At 33.1% G+C, this 21,956-nt stretch overlaps 1 protein-coding gene across 1 annotated transcript in view; it reads left to right on the forward strand.

The window, feature by feature from the left end:
* LOC129222928 (zinc finger FYVE domain-containing protein 26-like) overlaps positions 1–21,956 on the forward strand; it is a 138,311-nt gene that overhangs the window by 54,831 nt on the left and 61,524 nt on the right. The window contains exons 17-22 of the mRNA XM_054857488.1: positions 3,092–3,177; positions 6,832–6,929; positions 8,399–8,491; positions 12,282–12,468; positions 17,616–18,358; positions 19,503–19,697. Coding sequence (XP_054713463.1) covers positions 3,092–3,177; positions 6,832–6,929; positions 8,399–8,491; positions 12,282–12,468; positions 17,616–18,358; positions 19,503–19,697 — 1,402 coding nt within the window. The remainder of the gene's footprint in view (positions 1–3,091; positions 3,178–6,831; positions 6,930–8,398; positions 8,492–12,281; positions 12,469–17,615; positions 18,359–19,502; positions 19,698–21,956) is intronic.

Raw genomic sequence — 21,956 nt, forward strand, 5'->3', positions numbered from 1 at the left:
TTTTTCAAAATCATGTAGCGGGATGTGACAATTGAGCCCTCTTTCTCTCGTTAACGTACCTTGATTGACGGACCTATCTATCTCTTACTGTCCATCAACCTATACGTCCTCTATATTTATCTATCTATAGATCCATGCATATCTACCTCTGATGATAATTAATAATCTTTTTCAATGAAAAAAGTATTAATTCAAAAAACATTAAATATTTTGGGCACTAAATATCTATGAATCTACCTATTCGATCCATCTCTGAATTTTCTTATGTATCTCAATTTATTTTAAGCTAACTGTCAATCGTTCAAAAATTTGATTGAAACAACAACAACAAAAAAAGTTCAATGTTCCCCATAGTGTGTGTCAGCCCTTTGGCTGATCAAGGTAGCACGTGCGGTGATGAATGCCAGATGGGACAGGTGTCCCACTCATGGAACTGATTTGGTCCGGCCGGAAATGCCAAGGAACCATTGGAAAATGATAAGAGACATTTCTACCCTGGAAGTCGAGAGAGACCGGTGGTCTTACATAGCCGGGCTCTGAGCTTAGTTATGAGTTGTAATATCAAAAGGCTGTACATATTGTAGTATAAATAATATGAATAACCCAGGCGTCGAGTAATAAAGCTTAAAAAAAAAAAAACTCCGGAGTGTAATAATTACACAAGAACTGCTCAACAATGCACATCAGTAGAAAAGAAACAGGGACCAGGAATTCACATTCATAGTGTGCAAAAGTAGAGCTTGCAAAAGATTTAAAAAAAACTCACTGCTTTTATTGAATGAAATCGAATGCATAGCAAAACGTCAGGGGGGGGGGGGAGAAACAATTGAAATCGTTGGAATAAAAAAAAGAGTGAATGAATCTGTCGAAAGGGAGAGAAAAAAAAAGCAAGTTACTTCAGTTAGATCAGATGAGCGGGTTACGTCATATTCAGAGATAGCAGCAAGTAGCAGAACGTTGGTGAGGCGAGAGCTTATATCTTTGTTTTGTATTTAAAAAATTGTAAAAAAAAACTATTGCATATGTTTGAAAACCTCTTTTTTCTGAAGAGGACGGAATGTTTTGACTATTACATGGTAAAACTTTAGAGAAGAGGCTTTTATACCTTTTGCGGGATGAGTTTAGAAAAAAAGTAAACCCAGGAAAAAATGCAAAATAAAGGTTTCTTCAATGACTCATAAAAATATAAATGAGGCTGTATCTTCAAAATTATTTTCTTCATCATATTTAAAATTAAATTTCCTACATTTCAGTACAAAAATTATTTTTCTGGCGCAATTGAATCAGGATCTGTGGGGTAAAAAGCACAAAAATCAAGTAAAAAGCATACAAAACATTAAATAACTTTTTTCCTAATAAACATATCAAAAATCAAAGCCCAAGGTTCACACCGTCGGCAAAAATTGCATCTGTATAACAAATTTCATCTTTCTAGACCTTACACTGTTAAAACTACAGGATGCATTCGGCACCTTTCAGGGGAGAAACGCTTGTTCACCAGCGGCACCCAATACGGAGCCGAAATCGCACCTCTAAATAGGGTGAAAAACAGGCACCTTTTAAAAACTAGACAGTCGGAGTGAAAAAAAGGAACCTTCAGAGAAAAAAATGGCACCCTTACTATAGATCCTCCACCCCCTCCCCCGTATTGTGTGCGTTTTTGAATACAGTTGTGTATTTTTTTTTCTTTTTTAAAGTTTTGTTTTGATTTATGATATTCTACGTTTTGGACATTTTCACATTGAACTCGGTATTGGGAATGATTAAAACATGTAATTACAGCATTTGATCATATTTCAGAGCTTTCAACATAGTTAAGAAGTGCTCATAGCTTTAATTCTTCTGATCGTGCTCTAACTCAGTGTTTCTCAACCTCTTTTGACCCACAGGAGCGGTAAAAGCAAATGAAAAACTTTGCGGACTGATGAAATCTTTATCATTTTCTTAAAAATTCATAAAATAAATAATATTAATAATAACTCTGGGGCCGTTAAAAAACATGTGAAAAAATTCAGGGTTCTGATGGTTTTTTTTAACAAAAAGTAATGTTAAAAATTAATAAAACAATAAATATCTACCCCTCCACTTGGTATCAAAGATCTGTCACAAATACGTTATAATTTAAAAACGAGTAAATATTTAAAACATGTGAGAAATTATACATTTACTAAAACATGACGTATTCCGAAAATGAAGCATAGCTGTACTTATGGATTATTTACATGATGAGCCAAAAATATTCAGGGATATTACAATTACAGAAGAACAAAATTGTTTCATAAACGTTAATCAAGAGTAACAAAATAAAATGCACATAAAGTTTTTCAACCAGTTAAATAAAAACCAAAAGGAATTTCGCGCTATCGAGCATCAACCGCTAACAAGAAATGATTCTAACACTTGAATGAGAAAGCAAAAAAAAAAAAAAAGCTAGACTGAGAGAGATTTTTTTTTCTCGCTAGCTTTCTGTTATAATTACGAAGCACAAGAAACATTTTTATTAAGGTTCTTTTGATGATTAATAAAAGCTGTTTATCGAGTATTCAAGAAAGTAATGACAGATATTTTTAGTAGCGTTTTGAATGATGGAAATTTCACGATAGTAACGGTAAACGGGAACTAGAAGACTAACGGTTACTGAAAAGCAATAAATTTAAACACTTAACTATGTTTGAAAGCCCTAAAAGCTACAAAGTGATCAATAGCTGTACTTACTTGTAATTTCGGATAATTAATCCTAGAAAAGTTGTGTTTTAATACAATAGTGTACTTCATTCAATGTGAGAGACACACAAACGCAATCATTATTTGTCCGCCATATTGAGGTGGTTGAATGTATGTCTAAGGCAAAAAGCGCATGCGCAATAAGTCTTTCTGCGATTGCATGCTGTTTTGGCTCCTCTGCTCTATTTTCTGGCCTGCATTGCTCCTTCAGGCACTATGCTTTCACCTTAGAGGGAATATTTTCACTCGTCTGGAACCCCTGGTTATAACAGTGTACCATTTTCCTGGGATGCGAGCCACAAACACACACACACACAAACATCTTATTTTATTATATGTATAGATTAATCTTTTTTCCTATTTTCAGCTTATGTGACTTGCGCTATCAGTTTCTTCATGCACAAATGCCTGTTCCTAAACATTTAGCTGCTCCCCCATACTATCAGCTCTTTGGTAAGCATAGCTTTAAAATATGGTTATAAAATGAGAATATTTAACCTTATGATAAAATTGGTTCCCCTGTTTTAAAGAGTACCCCTGGTTTAAAATATTGTCATTTAATATAGTTTGAAACTATTTTAAAAACTGTCCATTTTTTTAAGCCAGAGTTTAGAATTGAACAAGTTGCTAATTTTTGCTTTATCAATTTTGTGTTTTTATTGTTGCGAAAGGTATATATTCATTTCCTAGAGTCAAATATATCTGTTTCGAAGAGGAAACAGAAATCTCAACTTAAGTAAAAGAAAATTTTATATAAAATAACATTCCAGAATTGAATTTTCCATTGGTAGCAAAGTACTGCAATGTCATACTGTTGTGTTTCGGACCCACTTCACCCCTGTTTCTATCATATGAACATGCCATCTTTCAAATAGATTAATCCTTAGTGCTTTGTGTTCAAGTTGATCAGATTACTTTTAAAAATGGACTTAATATGTGGAGTAGGTTTGTGAAGGGTGACTAACTAAAGTTTGTATATTATTTCAAGGAGCATTTCCCTTGGGTCCTTCTGTAATGTTTTTATACTAAATTGATATAGCTATCGGGTTTAAATGCTAAGTTTACATAAATGATGAATATTTAAAATTTTCAAATGATATACATATTAAATTTTAGTTCTATAAATACCTTTAAAAAAAATGGTCTCATTATCTGAAGGCACTCCACATTTTTAGTTGATAAAAATTGCATTTTTTAAAAAGTTTACTGAGCTGAAAAAATGTTTCTTATGAAAGCTAATAAAATAGCTGTTATAATCAGGGCTGCGGAGTCGGAAGGAAAATGACCGACTCCGACTCCTGGATTTTGAAACGCCCGACTCCGACTCCAACTCCGACTCCGACTCCGGATTAAAAAAAATAATTGTATTTCTTCAACTCCCTCGCTCTCTTCAGGGGAAGGGGGAAAACCTCTAAACAGAGATTGAAATATTAATTCCTTTTTATGAAAATTTCGCATTTTGTTTTTTATTGTAAACCTAAGACGCGTACAACGTTAGAAATTCAATTTAAAGATCAAATTTTCCAATAGTTACGAGTTAAAAAGTGAGATGACTTAAAAATCCCTTTTAAAAAATTTGAAAAGGATTATCTGTAATTTGCCCCCCTTTAATGTTTAGCAAATAGATATTGATCAAATCGTGTGCTTTCAATTTTTTAAAGCTGTAACTTGAGAGAAAAAAAGGTTTTTTTCTAAATCCAAGTTCTTGAGAGGGGGTGGTTCGCCCCGGGTGACACCCATCTGGTAGATGACACCCAAAGTTAATTTCAGAGTTTATAAAAAATACAAATACTTTAATTCTGAAAATTTTAGCGAATATATTTTAAATTATATTTTATCAATAAAATTTCAACGAAAATAGGGCACATATACGTCAGGAGCTAATTTTACACAAAATGCGGCGGTATATAAATTTGTACGAATAGCGGTTATTATACCTATATTTCTTCTTCGCTAAATTTTTAATTTAAATTTAATTGGCTGCTTTGAATTAACCTTATATGAAGATTTTAAGATTAACTGCAATTATTGAGTGTTGCAATCAAGAAATCATTTACACTTATTTTGTTCCATACTTTTTAGTGAGAACCAAGCTTATAGAAATAGTCTTAATGAAGAAAAAACATTAGATTATTTCATCGAATCTTTTGGATTCGTACTTTCGCGCCAGAACTTCTTTGAATTTGCCGTTTACCCTTAAACGCTTCAACCTTAGCAACTGGCCTCAATTTACTAATTTGTTACGTTTCTTTTACTATTTTATAATTGAGATCGAACAAAACACTATATTTCTATTTTTATTTGAAAGTGATTACTTGAAAATGTTAGGCAACAAAACCGTTTGCTGACAGTTGCTATTAGTTAAGTTAAAAAGCAAGCAAACTAGGGGACAGCTACAGAAAGTTCGATAAGCACTCAAGCTAGCTGATTGCCATAATGGCAGTTATTTCCTTATTAGTATCTTTTTATACATGTAATCGAACCAATTGGTAGTCCGTTTTTAAACTAGTATGTTGTGGCCATCACGAAACTTTCTTCTATATTTTTATTTTTTTTTTCTGATCCCTCCCCATGCTTGACGAGGAAGCAATATTCCCAACAAAAACAAAATTACACATGCAAAAACTTGACTACCATCCCAATGTCTGAATTATTTTAAAAGCAAAGCAAAGAGCGAAAATTGAAAGTTATTTTAAAAGCCTTGCTTGAATTAATTACAAATATTTTATTTGTTAACAAACATAAGATGGCAACAGTTAAAAATTTTAAATCATTGAGATAATATTTTCAATCATTTCCATTCAATTAAAATCACGAGAAATACGCAGACGACAATCTATTACGATTTATCTTTCTTATTGTTGCATTAATAAAGCTATTTTTATTCAAAAAAAAAAAAAAAATCAACACCTCTTGGAGCGATTGGCGTCAAAATTGAACCAATGCCTGTTTACGTATGGATTCACATATATTTCAAATTTCAACCAGAACGCAGCATTACTTCTTGAGATAGGGCACTCACAATGGAAAAAAAGAACGGGCGATTGCGCTACCCCCTTTTTAGCTGTTGACACCAAAATAAAATCAGCTCTTATACCCACTAAGGACTACTTGCCGATAAATTTTTCTTTCATTCTGTTCATTATTTCTTGAGATACAGCAGTCACAATCGACGACAAAAACGTTCTATAGCTCAACCCCCGTTTGAGTTATTGACACCAAAATTGAATCAGCACCTGTTCCTGTTAATGACAACATATGGACCAAATTTTGTTTGATTCCGCCAGTTACTTCCTGAGGAATAGCAAGCACGCGTAACTCAAAAAACGTCCCATTGCTCCACCCCCCTTGGAGGAATTCGCGCCAAAAACCAATGGGCACAAGTTCACATAGGGGCACATATGTGTACCAAATTTCGTTCGATTTCATGCGGTAGTTTTTGCTGTAGAGCGGCCACAAAAAACTGGTCACACACAGACGTGACACACACACATACACACATACATACACACACACATACACACACACAGACAGACAGACATTTTCCAAAAATAGTCGAAATAGACTCAGCACACCTCAAAACGTTCGAATCCGTCAAGATTCGAAATTCGAAAATTTGCACGAATCCAATACTTTTTTCTATATATTAGATATAGAAGAAAGTAAAAATGCAAGGAGAGTCAGGGAAAAGGAAAGAAAAAAAGAAACCCGGAGTCGGAGTCGGCATGTTTTCTAACGACTCCGACTCCAACTCCTTTACCCCAAAATCAGTCCGACTCTGACTCTTCGACTCCGACTCCACAGCCCTGGTTATAATTAACTAATTTGATAGAAATTAAGAAGAAAAAAAGTGGCATTTATAGACCACTAGGGAGTTATTTGGTGTTGTCTAGTATCAACTGCTTCTTAATCAATTTTTCTACAGTTTTTGTTTTGTAAGGACACATTTTTTTTTTTTTTTGGTTCAAGAAGGTATTTTAAAGTGAAAATATTTGTTTGAGTAATTTACTTTTCTTTTGACATTAAAAATGAATTTAAAAGCTCCTCTTGGAAATGATATTGTAGTTTCGTTTTCACAATCTAATTTTTGTTTTATATCCCATGCAGAAGATTCTAAAGAAGTTTGGGAAAAATACATGCCAACGTTTGAACCAAGACTACTATTTGTTCTTGTTGATGGGTATGCATATTCTCCAAAATTACAAGTAAGTGTGCTAAGCAAATTTTCTGCTTAAATTAGCATCACAATTAAACATTCTTCACAAGCAACCCGGAAGTTAGCTGCCAAAAATTAATTGTAGTGTGAAATAAACATAAACATAGCTATGAAGTAAAATATTTTAACAATCAAAACCCACATACACATCAGAACAAAACCAAACAGTTCAGTTATAGCAGTCCGTAATTGCAGTTTCGCTCTTATTTTAGTATTCTAGAATATTCATAACTAAGCTGCAGGCGAATAGCCACGTACAAGCACTAGATATATACAGTCAATTCCGGTTAATAGGATCACATTAGGGCGGGGCAGTTTTGGTCCTAATAACCAACTGGTCCGATTAAGCGAACAGGACCTGTGTAGCTTGACCAAACATGCATTACACAAAAACATTTAAATGCCCTTATGAATCATAAGTTATGATTATTGTGAGCCCCATATGTATGGTGAGCATAGAAAGAAAAAAAATTGCTGTTTACAAAATTGTTCCATTTCAAAATATATTAAATAAAGCAAGGAATCTGTTTGCACTTGTTTAACAACGCATTCAGATCGATACGGTTTGAGTAATTCCTTCTACTCAGTATTGTACAATTCAGTAACTAGTACTAACTAGAAATGAAAGTGAACAAAAAATTAGTGATAAAAAGTACTAATCAGTCTTAAAAAATTCTAATGAAATGTAAATTAGGTATTTTACAACGAAACATTTTATTTTTGAAAAAATTTACGTATTTTGTAACATACTAACTGAACTGAAGAAATTTGAAATTTTGATCTCTGCTATGGGAGTTTTGTTAGCCTTTTTTTCTCCTACAAATATTGCTGAATTTAATTGAAAGTTACAAAGAACATTATTAATTTTTATTGCACTAAGTGTTAAGTTCATTGACATACTTAAAACTTGCTGCAAGCAGGCGATTCATAATTTTTTTTCAATTTAGTCCCCAATTTCTTTGGACCGATTAAATGGATATTTGGTCCCAATGATCAAATATTATTATGCTTGTATAATGGAATTTGTTTTGATTCTATAAGATTTAGTCTGAATAAGCAGCTGATCCAATGAAGTGGATTCCACTGTATTCACTGGTAGCTAAAAATATTTTAGCTGCTAAAATTTATTTTAAATAAAAAGGTACATTTAAGCTGTGGTATAAAGCTGCAAATTTCTGTCCTATGACCGGAACTGAGATGGATTTAAAAGCAATACCAAGCAGCTTAATTACAGCATCCAGGGACTGCAGTTTTGCCTTTATTTTGATCTCATCAAGGAAGATAAAAGTTACAATATTGAGCGACAAATTAGTGCCCTCCAAAGCTGAGTGCTCAGTAACATCACTGAGGGACATCAATTATTGTAAGACACTCACACACACAGTTTTACTATGTCACACTTTTTGCTGTATCATTAATTCAGCTACACTTACATTTAATAAAACTTTTAATTTGTAGGTCATGTACAGTAAAATAATCGATGATGAATTAGAAGAAGCTATGAAAGATTATTTTGATTACAATATCAAAGTTGATGTCAAAAATGAAATAGTAAGTTTTTTTTTTCATTGTATGGCAACAGGTATTCTACTGAAAATGAAATGTAATTTGTTTTTCCCTGTAAAAAAGAAGAACCAAATTTGCCCTTTTCAATAAAATTATACTGGATATGTATCACAAGATTTGATTCATCTTTACTGAGCATCTAAAATATGATTTTTACAGAGAATCACTATTTAAGATTGCTGCTGATCGTGGAGTTCTCCTTTGCTTTGTTTTTTTGTAACACCTTCAATAAGAAATAAGAAATGAACACATGCCTTTGTGCTGAAATATAAAATAAAAATATGCACAACAACCGTTCGAAAAAGCACAAATTTGCATTAAAAGAAAAAAAGCAAAAACTAGGAATCCTTTTTACAATGCGAAAACATGCGAGACATCTTTACTGTTGGCAAATTAACTTTAAATACCTTAAGTTCAAAGGACTAAAAATAGTTCACTAAAACCAACTAAAAAATTTGAGGATGTGTGATCTACTAGAGAGAAAAGATCACATACTTATTTTTAGCAAACTAACAGCATTTATTTAGGAAAAAATATTTCAAAAACATTTTTTACATCCGTAAAAATTGTAACTTCATAATGCAAAACAATTGAAACTGATATCCCCCAATGAACCAAGTTGTAAAATATCGTACAAAGATGCTTGAAGAGAAGCTGCAAAGATGCTTGAAGAGAACTACAATAAAGATTTATCTTATGTTGTTCAATGTTACTAACTATAGTTCTCATTTGATCTGCATAAATATTATTGTGAAAACTTTATACAGCAGGCCAACCCACGAAATTAAGGAACAAGCCACCTTTGAGCGTTCTTTGAGTAAAAATTGAATACAAAGCAAAACAAATATTAATAATGTACATGGGAATGCATGCAAAAAATTTCATATGTGCATTATATTTGATAGTTTTACTTTCTATTTAAACAGTATTGATTGTTAATACTTCTTTTTATATTGATGATACAGTTTTTATATTGATGAGCATATATAGGAATTTATTTTGGGAGGAGCCCAAGTCAAATATTGTAAGAAATTTCTGAACTTAAGTTAGAAAATTTTAAAATCCTCATTTACAGTGAAGTTCTAAACTTATTTTTGGAGGGTTCAAGGGCCCCTTTGGCTGTCCCCTTAAATCTTCCTTTGTGAAGATAACTGAAGAGTTATTTAAAATTTATTATAATGTTCATACCAGTGGTTAGAAGTAGCGTGCTACAAGCAGCGACACTACTGTAGTAGCTACATTTTTAGTAGTTTGTAGTGTAGCGCACTACTTTTGAAAAAAAAAAACAGCAGAATAGCGAGTAGTTGGCTACAAAAAAAAAAGTAGTTTGTAGCGATTTCTAAAAATTACTTTTAAATAAAGTTTCAAAAAAAAAAAAAAAAAACAGGTTTCAAACAAGCTGACTGGTGCTAGTCTTACGCAAGTAAAACTTGCACCAATCAGATTCGTACGACTCTGAAAAATACGAGCTGACATCAGACATATTTTGACATCATATGTTCTATCTGTTAGACACCATTAGTTTGTTTGGCATCGAAATGTTCACATTTCCCCAATATTTGCCTTCAGTAGAGCATGGCTTAGAAAGAAAAGAATAAGCGATAACTGCCAAGTAGTACCCCGTTTGTGTTTTCTGTCAACAGAGAATGTCTCGTGGATTAACATTTTAGATGTCAATGAGATTATTGTGCCAATATCCTCCTAACATGGAAGCTACTGTAAATGTCATAGAAGAGGATGACACTAAACTGCCCTGGCCGGCTAACAATAAAGATTACAGTGTCATAGAAATGTATGATAACAGAAAAGTTTCCGTTTTGTCCAAATTTTGCCAAAAGCAAAAGATAAGACGTCAGCCGCATTTACAGTCGAATGTCAATTTACGTGAGGGATGCGTTCCAATATTCTCCACCTCCACTTAGGTTGAAATTTCGAGTTGAGGAAAAGAGTATCTATACGATTTTGTTTAATGAACATACCAATTATTTTAGACATTTGTAGACACCCCTCAAACTATTTAAACCCATTTTTTAACTTCATTTTTCCGATTATAAACATAGGGAACTAAAATTTTGCTGTATTTAAAAAGAAGCTGTGTTATCGAATAAAAATAAGGTTAGGGTGCACAAAATCAATGGGAGAGAATCTCCTAAAATGAAACAGTACGTATAGTATGTAGCAATAATAAAATGCAGCACTACAATAGTACTGTACAGTAGATACAGTAATTATATTGGATGCGCATTTTAGTTGTTCAAGCATATCAAAAATCTTTACATTTCTTTAGTTGTCAGAAACTTTCTATTATTCCTTTTAAAACTTTAGATAAACAGCCCACTTATATGAAATAATGTTTCATCAACTTCATATTTAGAATGAAAAAGATGCGGAGTGGCGATTTGTAAATTAACAAAGCGATGTTTCAACTAGTGCAGTGTGGGGTACTTTTACTTTCAGTGATGCTTTTCAGTGATGCTAAAAGGAAAGTCCATTCACAAAAGTAATATTTAGTACCCAACGAATAAAGAATAGTAGAAAAAATTAGTACCCAACAGAAGAAAGGCTTAAGCCTTGCGATTCCCTTCTGAAAATTTTCGTTTTATTTGGTGAGGAATTCGGGTTGGCTCTAAAATTCATTACTCGGGAAAAGCTTGCTATTTAGCCATTTCGCGCTAGTAGACACTTGCACATTGAAGAAAAGGAAGCATTCTTAGTTATGTTTCATATTTCGTATATTGATGTTTGATTATAAATGTTCGTACTGTTTGGGATAGTTTTAAAATTCCTTTATTTTTTCTTTTTTACTGATTGAGTGTCAATATATCTACAAAATAAAAGTCAATTATTAAATGCTGTAAGTTTTTGTGATCATTTGGCAAAATTTAAAAACGCTCTTATTTCGTTTTTTATCAGTAATGTAAGAAAGGAGATGGTGTCCAGGTCCGGACCCCTAGCTTGAAACTCAAAATCAATTAACTAGTTCCTACAAAATGTAAGGGCCTGTAAAATTAACTCCTATAATGAAAATGGAAGTTTTTCTCTTTTGTTTAAAAGATGTTTATCACCATCTAAATCAATTTTATGTACATATATGTATGTCTATAAAAAATTTTAATCAAATTATGACTACATAAATTTACGTTTTCAGGTCACCGAGTTGCACTTCTTGAATGAAATATTCACTGCCAGGAAAGATTAAAAACTTGAAGGTTAAATTCCTTCAACTTTTTTAATCCTTTCTTGCAACGAATATCCGTAAAAATCATAAAAAATATTTGAAATGACAAATTGGCTCGGTAAAGGAATAAAACAATAAATAATTCTTAGTTATATTCCATGTTCAAATGAGCCAATTTAGTAATCTAAACCAGTTTTTAAAAAAAATTTTCGTCCAATCCTCAAACTGTGTGTATGTGTATGCTTTTTATTTTATTTTTTAAAAAGTAGTGAAGTAGCGACTACCTTTCAAAAGTAGTTTGTAGTTGTAGTTAATTTTGAAAAAAGTAGTTGTAGTTAACCACATTTGTAATAAAGTAGTTGTAGTTAACTACAAACAAAAAGTAGTTTTTCCAACCACTGGTTCATACATCTGTCAATTAGCAATAAAATATACATGGATTTGTGTGGGTAGTCACAATTTATGTATAGAATTTTCTTGTTATGTATATTTATATTTTTATGTTTTCAAGTGAAGTTTAAAATTTAAATATGTTTATACAGTTCAGTTTTATGAACATGTTTATAATTTCAAGATTTTTTCTTTTTGAAATTATAGGTTTCACTTCCCAAATTACTGGATTGGTATGCCTTAGACTTTTCCAAAGATGAGGAAAATTGCTTGGATAAAGCACCATATGAAGGTCTAATTAATTTATTTTCAACACTTGTAAGACCTCATCTTGCTGAAAAATTTCAATCATTGTTCTCAGAAGAGTCCGCTCTCAATCTTAGTGAAAATATAGGTATATAATTTACGTAGTTTGTTTTGTTAAAAAATCCCTTTTTTTCGGAATATTTATTATTTATTTATTTCACAAATGCCGGGTCAATTGGCCATTAGGTCATAAAACCTCGGGCAGTCCAATATTTCTCAACAACACAATTAAAATTAGTGTGGAACAATCGTCCAGATGAGTAGCGTCTGTGACTTGTCCAGAGTTACAAAAAGTGCCGGTCAGAGAATCCGTCAGGGGAAAGCGGTAAAAATAGGCATTGAGACAATCGTGTCCTGTTAAAAGTCTGAAAAGAGCCACAGCAACAGCTCGAGGAGAATTCAGGATACAGTAGGAAGTATCGCACAGTTTCCTCCAGGGTTTACTTTCAACAGCCCAGAAAGCAACATGATGAAACGCATTTGGAACCTTGCAACGTCAAGTATTATACGTTATATACAAGTATATCAACATCTTTATAACATGAAACGCAAAGGCTCCACGAAACCTTTGAAGAATACTAGATCCTGTCTTGGCTAAGAAGTCGGCTTTCCCATTTCCGGGCAGACCACAATGGGATGGTACCCACTGAAAAACCACAGTTTTCTCAATACTCCTCAGGAGTTTTTTGCAGCTCTGTATACAAGACCCCTTAATTTCATGTTGATTACTAGACAAAACCTGTAAAGCAGAGGTCAAATCTGAAAGTATTACTGCTTTTTGGAAGAGATACGGATGTGAAGCAAGTTGTTGTAAGGCCACGTGAATGGCTTCGAGTTCTCCATCGAAATGGGTTGTGAAAGATCCAACATGTTGATAAAAAGAAAAATAGTCACAAAATATTCCAGTGTCAGCATCCCGGGAAAAATCCAACAGGGACCCATCAGTATGGATGTGAAGCCATTCGTCAGGAGGGAAACGAGTGTTAATTTTTCCAAGGCAATGGCGCAGAGTTCAGTAGGATTTAGGTCGCTTTTTTTTTTTTGCGTCCACAACCAAGTCTAGTCTGACATCAAGTTCCAAATAGTTCAGTGGGTTCGCAAGAGATAGAAGTTCAAAGGGAGAATCATTAATGTCATTGTGTTGGGTGTTCTCACAAACACATTGAATAAAACCTCTCTGTGTCTTTAGATTACATATTCCACATTGACTGTAATCTCTCCAGAAATTGTTTGGGAATCTAGTTAATCTATTATAAAGAATGACTGCATTCTTCTGTATTAAATTAGTTATTGGTTTTTGGTTACAAAGCAATTGCATGGAAAGCACAGGAGTAGTTTTAACTCCTCCCACGATCATGCAGAGCCCTTAGTTTTGGAAGGTGTCAAGGGCTTTCATTACTTAGTCCGAGGCAGTGATGAAAACTTCATTGCCGTAATTCAGAACCGGCTGAATATAGTCCTGTAAGTTGTATTCAAAGTTCCAAAGAAATATTTTACAATCGCAAGTCCAGCAACATGGTGGCACGAAGGCCTTTCTCAACTAAAAAATCAAACTAGAGCAGCAAGAAGAAGATTTCAACACTGCAATGACCCAAATATGCTCATTTACTATAAAAATATTTATAAAAAAATATTAGCAAAATATAAAAAAGAAATCCGTCTTTCCAAAAGAAAATCTTGGCAAAATTTCTGCACAAACAGCAATAAATCTTTTGGGAAACCATACAAAATAACTTTCGGCAAATATTTTACTCCTGTTCAGATGCAAGAAAGATTCCCTCAATATGAGACAGAAAACTCTTTTCTTCAAGATCTTTTAAATCATTTTTATCCAGCCTCTCAAGATTCTTCAGCTATCCCAATAAATAATCATAGAAATATTTCACATGGATTATCAACTCCCTTTACAATACAAGAAATTGATTATGCATTTAAAATTATTCCCAAAAAGAAAGCGCCGGGTAAAGATGGACTTGACGGAATTATTTGGACTACCTTTCATGAGACTTTTCCATATTTTATTAGCAATTTATTCAACACCTGTTATACTCTAGGTCATTTTCCAACTTTATTCAAAGAAGGCGTACTCATTTTATTCCTTAAAGATGGAAAAGACCCAAGAGAATTCTCTTCTTTTCGCCCTATTATACTATTACCCACTATCTCGAAAGTCTTGGAGAAAGTCATGCTTTTTCGGCTCCAAAGTTATTTAACCCTTAACGGATATCATCATCCAGATCAGTATGGTTTTGTACCAAGAAGATCCACTGAACATGCTTTAGCTAATTTTTACTCTAACATTCAAAATGGTATTCGTTCCGGGGAATTAATGGTTGCAATATCAGTTGATATTGTATCAGCATTCGACAACCTGCCCTGGACCAAAATTTTATTCTATCTGCTTCAAACTAACTGTGAATCATCAATTTATAATCTTTTTTCTAGCTTTCTCTCAAATAGGTTCATTTTCATAAATTCCACAAATGGTTTTCTTAAAATTCCACAAACAAAAGGTTGTCCACAGGGTTCTTGTAGCGGTCCCGAGCTATGGAATTTAGTGGCAGCCTCGCTGTTATCAGCTCCATGGCCGGAACACACTAAGGTGCAAGCCTTCGCTGATGACTTTCTCCTTTTAGTCTACGGACGCACTAGGGAACTTCTTCAAGCTAATGCCAATTTTTCTCTCAAAATCTTCCATAATTGGCTCCTAGAACATAATCTCAAAGCTTCCGAAAGCAAAACTATGGCTCTTCCTTTTAAAGTTCCTCGCAATCTGGTTCGTCCCCCCATTTTACGTCTGGGTGACAAGTTTATTAAACGAACAAAAGTTTTAAAGTATCTTGGCCTACATTTTAATCAATATCTAACGTGGAATGCCCACATAGATTGGATTAAGCACAAAACTTTCTATAAGCAAAGCTGTCTGCAACGCCTAGCAGGTAGAAACTGGGGGATTCGAATGGCAGAAAGAAGACTGATTTACACTCAAATTTTTGAAAGTACAATACTTTATGCAGCAGGATTGTGGGGTAGATGTTTACCAGTTAAATTAGAAAAGCAATTACTAACTCTTCAACGCAGGGCACTTCTCACTATAACCGGAGCATACAGAACTTGCTCGCACACCGCTTTGCAAACCTTGACTGGTATTCCTCCAATAGAACTAACAGTAAGGGAAAAAGTATGGATTTGGAAAATGGGAATAGAATCAGCAGAGATTATTCTAGATGGAACTACTTATTCACCTTCAGATTTTGAAACTCCTGCACCTAAATGGTTTTCCAATTCACATTTACAAATCAAAGAATATCCAATCTCAATAAATTCCAATTCTACAAATCTTTCCTTTCATCGCTTATACACAAATGGTTCTCGCACTTCCACCGGTACAGCATCAGCATATGCTTATTTTGAGGGCGAAACTCTTTCATCGTCTTGGAGTATCCGACTTCATCCCGATAATAGTATTTTTCAAGCTGAATTATTTGCTATTCATCAAGCATTAAAGTTCTCGGATTCACTTAACGCTGATTCCATTCAAATTTTTTCGGATAGTCAGTCTTCTCTCTTAGCAATTAAAAATCCTCTTCAACGGAATAAATCAGTATCTGATATTCAACAGTCATTATTAGGTAATTCTTCTGTCTCAATTCATTGGGTAAAAGGGCATTCTGGGGACGTCGGCAACGATCTGGCTGATCGCTTAGCAAGAACTGCAGCTGACGACCCGCAGTTTCCTTCTTCATCTATTCCTCTTCCAAAATCTTCACTAATTTCATACATTAAAAAACAAACATTAGATGACTGGCAATTTAGGTGGAATGAAGCGGATACTGGACGTAGAGTCTTCGAATTCTTCCCCACCGTTCGTTTTTCTCCCCGCATTAAAAGTAGGTTTGAGACAATTTTCTTTTCTGGCCATGGACCATTCCCACAATATCTTCACAGATTTAACCTTTCTGATTCTGCTAATTGCTCTTGCGGCGAATTAGGTTCTCCGGAACATTACATTTTTTTCTGTCCACTAACATCGCATTTGCATATCAGACGTAATCATAGTCTTTCACTCAATAAAAACATATTAATTGCCTGTTCACAACATCATACCCGCATCAAACTTAACTCAATTTTCAGTCTATTGTCTAATGAAGGCTTCATGTTTCAAGGCGTTGATTAATACACATATTATTTCTTTCTTCAATAGTTAATAACGTTTAAATTCAGACTTCATCTGTAACGCAACAACTCTCTAATGTGGTTTATGTTTAATTTATCATTGTAAAGCTTTTATGCATTGGTTTTGTCTACTTTATTACATATAATAATGTTAAATTAGCAAAATTTTTGTCAAAAGCAAATCAAAATTGTAACAGATAACAATGTATTTTTCCTGTATTTTTATGTAATTAAATAAAGTTCCTCGGAGACCCACTTGCTCAGATTTATCTGAGCATTTAAAACCGATAAACCAAGTAATTGGTAGGTGCGGGTGGTCTCTGAGGGTGTCAAATGTCAAATGTATTCAAAGTTCCTCTACTACATCCCCATTTAACTCCTGCTAGTCTTTTGAGAATGGAGAGTCGCTTCCTTGCTCTTGAGATGACATGTTCAGCCCAATTCAGTTTACTGTCAAGGATGCATCCAAGACAAGTTGGAGCATTCTTATTTTGTAGGACAATACCATTAGAGACAAGACAGGGAGTAAAGGATTGCTTATTTAAAATAAAGAATTGGCAAGTAGTCTTCATTAAGTTTATAGTCATGTTATTTTCCGCAGACCACGAATCCAGTCTCTCAAGTGCCAAATTCAGGATAGTATTCAATTTGGTCTGATCTTTGGTGCACTGCACCAAATAGCAAGGTTGTTAGCAAAAGAGAGCTATTTTAGCCAACCCATCAGAAGTCCAGATGTCGGGAAGGTCATTGATAAAGATGTTGAATAATGATCACTGTACCTTGTGGAAGATAAATGTATAAATGTAAAGAACGGAATATAAATGTATAAATGTATCTTCCGTTTTTTTTTCCCATTCAGCGATTTTTTCTTCCATATTATATAATTATTGACCTGCCAAAATTCCTTTTTAGATTCATCAACAGGATCATCTTTTAAATCCTTCCTTTTAAATGTTTTATTTGAGAGATGTTCTGTCTAAAATATTATTTTTACTAGTCAACAGCAGATATTTTGCTTTGTATTTTTAACAACAATTTTATCCTTTTTTTTACCCCCAGATTCTTCTGGAAGAAGGCAACTACCTTTTTCATTGAATTTTGAAGCTGAATTGAATACTGCAACGATTATTTTGAACTATAATTTTCCAAAAAAGGTGGGCCCTAAGACAGACGAGTCATTTATATTAATTGATTCTCAGCCATTTACAATTGCCTACTTAAGAGAAAAGTGTCCTATACTTACTGAACTTTATGAAGCCATGATAGATGGAAGCTCTACTCCAGCAATTGAAACAAAATCTTTGAAAACTTATAATGTCAATTTCAAAGATCCCATTTTAAATTTAATGTTGTATTATAAATGGATGAATGTAAAAGATTGTAATCTTTATTCTTGGGTTTCCTCAGCCTTAAGCCCTTGTCCAGACAGGACTTTTACAATCAAGCAAATCGAATCGTGTTTCCATTTGAATGATTGGCATCAGGCATTATTTTATGTTGATATTTTCCTCCAAAAGTGTGGAACAAGAAATGTTGCCTTCAAGCTCATAAGACAGAAAATATTACAACATATGGCCAGCATCAATCCAGATGAATCTCCAGTTGTTCCAAGTAGTTATGCTTTATGCATTATTGATTCCTTATGTCGATCAAGGACAGTGTTGCAAAATGTAAACAGATGGCCTGAACTTTCTTCTATACAAGCTTTGAAGTACTGTTTGTCAGATAATAAGATGTCTAATTATCCAGAAGCTTATAAATCTCTAGAGAATAAGTTAAAAGAAATTATTTTATATAAAAAGGTATGTATTTGTGTTTAATTCAGTATTATTTAAGGAAATAAATTATAAAATTTGACTGAAAGTTTTCAAGAACTCTTTTTAATAAGAAAAATATTTGTAGTGAAAGCATTCAAAATTATGTGTTAAACTTACTTTTTATTTATTTATTTATTTTTGATTTACTATGTTTGCTTTTAAGAAATGTGATACATTAAAGAAAATAACTTTGCATGGTGTGCGAGGAAATAAAAAAATTAAAATTGACTATTTTAATGTATAAAACTTATCTAGTGTAAGAATCCTTTGCTTGAATTTTCATATTTGACGTATAATCTTCATGTTTAACTAGTAACAAATTATATTAATATATTTTCATATGTATAAGGTTTATTTACATTTTAGGTAAGCAATACCTATTGCTTTTTTATAATTTGCTTTCTTTTTTATTGGAAGCTTCCCACTCCCCCTTTTCTGTTTCAAAAATGTAAGTGCATGTTTGATTTGGAAATTTTGTTGTTGTATTATTTCTGTGTGGCCTCTTTTTGTGAATTTTAATTTTTCAAAAAAGCATGCCTTAGCTTTTTATTATTTTATGATCTGTCTTCATTGATATTGTATCAATTTCTCATGTTCAGCTTCTATTGCAGTTTTTATCTATTTTTAAAAGTCTTTTTTTTGTCTGGTGATTGTTGTGTTTAAATACTATGAATATGATAAAATAAAATTCAAAATTCAAAAATGAATAATATTAATAATAAAATATTATTTGATGATGACAAATTTAAAAGAAGATAAAAACCCTAGTAGGAATAAATGATGTATGTTGTCCATATAAGATATAAGTATTTTGCATCTTGTTAATATTTTTAATAATGCATCAACAGCTCTATACCTAGAAGTTTTGTGTTTTTCATGTGGAAAAGTCAGAGAAATAGAAAGTGAACCTGAAATAGACACCCTGCTATAAATTGAAAAAAAAAAAGAAAAGCTGTCCAACTTTGTAACTCTCCTATTGCTATGATCCTGCAAATATTTATATTTTTATATTCATCAATGTTCATCGTCATTTATTTGTTTTTGGTTAACTTTTCAAAGATGAGTTAATTGTACTTGATTACGTTATTTTTATAATTTTGTGGAATGACATTGAATGACTCTATTGTAGATTTTTGATGCATCTGAAATGCATGCAAGTTCTTATGCTCAAGACTGTGTATATGTCTTCAACAACTGGCAAGAAATAGCTGATTGTTCTGTATGGGATCAGTCTAGAATATTAGAGTTTTTCAGATTATGTCAAAGATATGATTTTGCTGTTGAATGGACTAAACTTCATGTCATCAATAATCAGCAAAAATATGTAAGTATAAAAAAAAACATTTTAAATATTGTTAGTAAGTGTTTAATATGTAACTTTATTTAATATCCATCCTTCAAACTGAAGTGTTTTATTGTCTGGGAACCATGTTACAGGGCTCCCAAATGGTCCGCTTTTCCCGCCAAAGTCCGTTTTTTAAGGTTAAGTCCGCTTTAGACAGCTTTTTAACATTTTGGTCCGATTAGTCCGCTTTTATATTGTTTTTACTTAAAAATCAGATTTTTAAAATTTCCATTGTGTTCAAAGATACTGTACACCCAAACACGCAGCCGCGGCGCCTTAACCTGACTTTCCCGTATTGTTTCGCTTCAGATTGACGTCATTACCTTCAACCGCTGCAGCATGAAAATCGATAAAAAAGAGGTTTGGGGGAAGAGTTATGACGTCGAATCGCGGAGCAGGGTGCTACCGATATTTCTCGGAATTACAGCCTCACGTTTGCAATAACGAATGAACTTTCTGATCTCGGATCTCGATAACTCGAATATTCATCTCAAAGTTTTCATTGGATCCCAAGTTCTTGAGACTGTTGTGTCGTGCGTTGGCTGTAATAGTGACGCTGCTATGAACCACCGCTTTTGCAAATAAATTCCGAAGTAATCTCGTGGCGCATGCACCATTTTTTTTACAGGCGCATATGTTCGTAAATTTTACGCCCTTGAAAAACCCTGAAAAGTTCCTGAAAAATATAAAGTTTTTTTCCAAGTGCTTAAAAGCCTTGAAAAAGTATGAAAAGTTTCTTTATTGCTTGATTCTTTCAAAAATCATTACAAGCAATCTAAAGCATACTTGAGATTGCTTGTAATTCTTTTAAAAATATTTCATCAGTGCAATTTTCTGAACATAGGTTCGATATGCAGTATCGCGAAAAATTGCTTTCGTGTTTGAGGTTTCAATCCTTTTGCATCTTGTAAATATTTTGATGTTTTTTACAATCGGAAGTTATTTTGACATGTGCTACCTTAGATTAGCTTATTTTTCGTTTAATTTCAATAATTAACGAAGGAATTTGTTTGGAAACCATGACAACATTGAACTTACTCAAACTTTGCGGAAAACTGCTTCTCGCGTTTGAAATTTCAATCCTTTTGCATCTTGTAAATATTTTGATTTTTTTAACAGTAGGAAGTTATTTTGACATATACTACTTTAGATTAGTTTATTTTTCGTTTAATTTCAACAATTAACGAAGAAATTAGTTTGGAAACCATGACAACATTAAACTTACTCGAACTTCGCGGAAAACTGCTTCTCGCGTTTGAAATTTCAATCCTTTTGCATCTTGTAAATATTTTGATGTTTATGACAATGGGAAGTTATTTTGACATATACTACTTTAGATTAGCTTATTTTTCGTTTAATTTTGATAATTAACGAAGGAATTAGTTTTGAAACCATCACAACATTAAGGTTAAGTCCGCTTTAGACCGCTTTTTAACATTTTGGTCCGATTAGTCCGCTTTTATATTGTTTTTACTTAAAAATCAGATTTTTAAAATTTCCATTGTGTTCAAAGATACTGTACACCCAAACACACAGCCGTGGCGCTGTAACCTGACTTTCCCGTATTGTTTCGCTTCAGATTGACGTCATTACCTTCAACCGCTGCAGCATGGAAATCCATAAAAAAGAGGTTTGGGGGAAGAGTTATGACGTCGAATCGCGGAGCAGGGTGCTACCGATATTTCTCGGAATTGCAGCCTCACGTTTGCAATAACGAATGAACTTTCTGATCTCGGATCTCGATAACTCGAATATTCATCTCAAAGTTTTCATTGGATCCCAAGTTCTTGAGACTGTTGTGTCGTGCGTTGGCTGTAATAGTGACACTGCTATGAACCACCGCTTTTGCAAATAAATTCCGAAGTAATCTCGTGGCGCATGCACCATTTTTTTTACAGGCGCATATGTTCGTAAATTTTACGCCCTTGAAAAACTCTGAAAAGTTCCTGAAAAATATAAAGTTTTTTTCCCAAGTGCTCGCGTTTGAAATTTCAATCCTTTTGCATCTTGTAAATATTTTGATGTTTATGACAATAGGAAGTTATTTTGACATATACTACTTTAGATTCACTTATTTTTCACTTAATTTCAATAATTAACGAAGTAATTATTTTGGAAATCATGGCAACATTGAACTTACTTGGACTTCGCGGAAAATGGGTTTTAGTGTTTGAAATTTCAATCTTTTTGCATCATGAAAATATTAAAATATTTTGCCCAATCGAATGTTATTTTCCC

The sequence above is a fragment of the Uloborus diversus genome, chromosome 5, assembly GCF_026930045.1.
Source record: "Uloborus diversus isolate 005 chromosome 5, Udiv.v.3.1, whole genome shotgun sequence".
Classification (NCBI taxonomy): Eukaryota; Metazoa; Arthropoda; class Arachnida; order Araneae; family Uloboridae; genus Uloborus; species Uloborus diversus.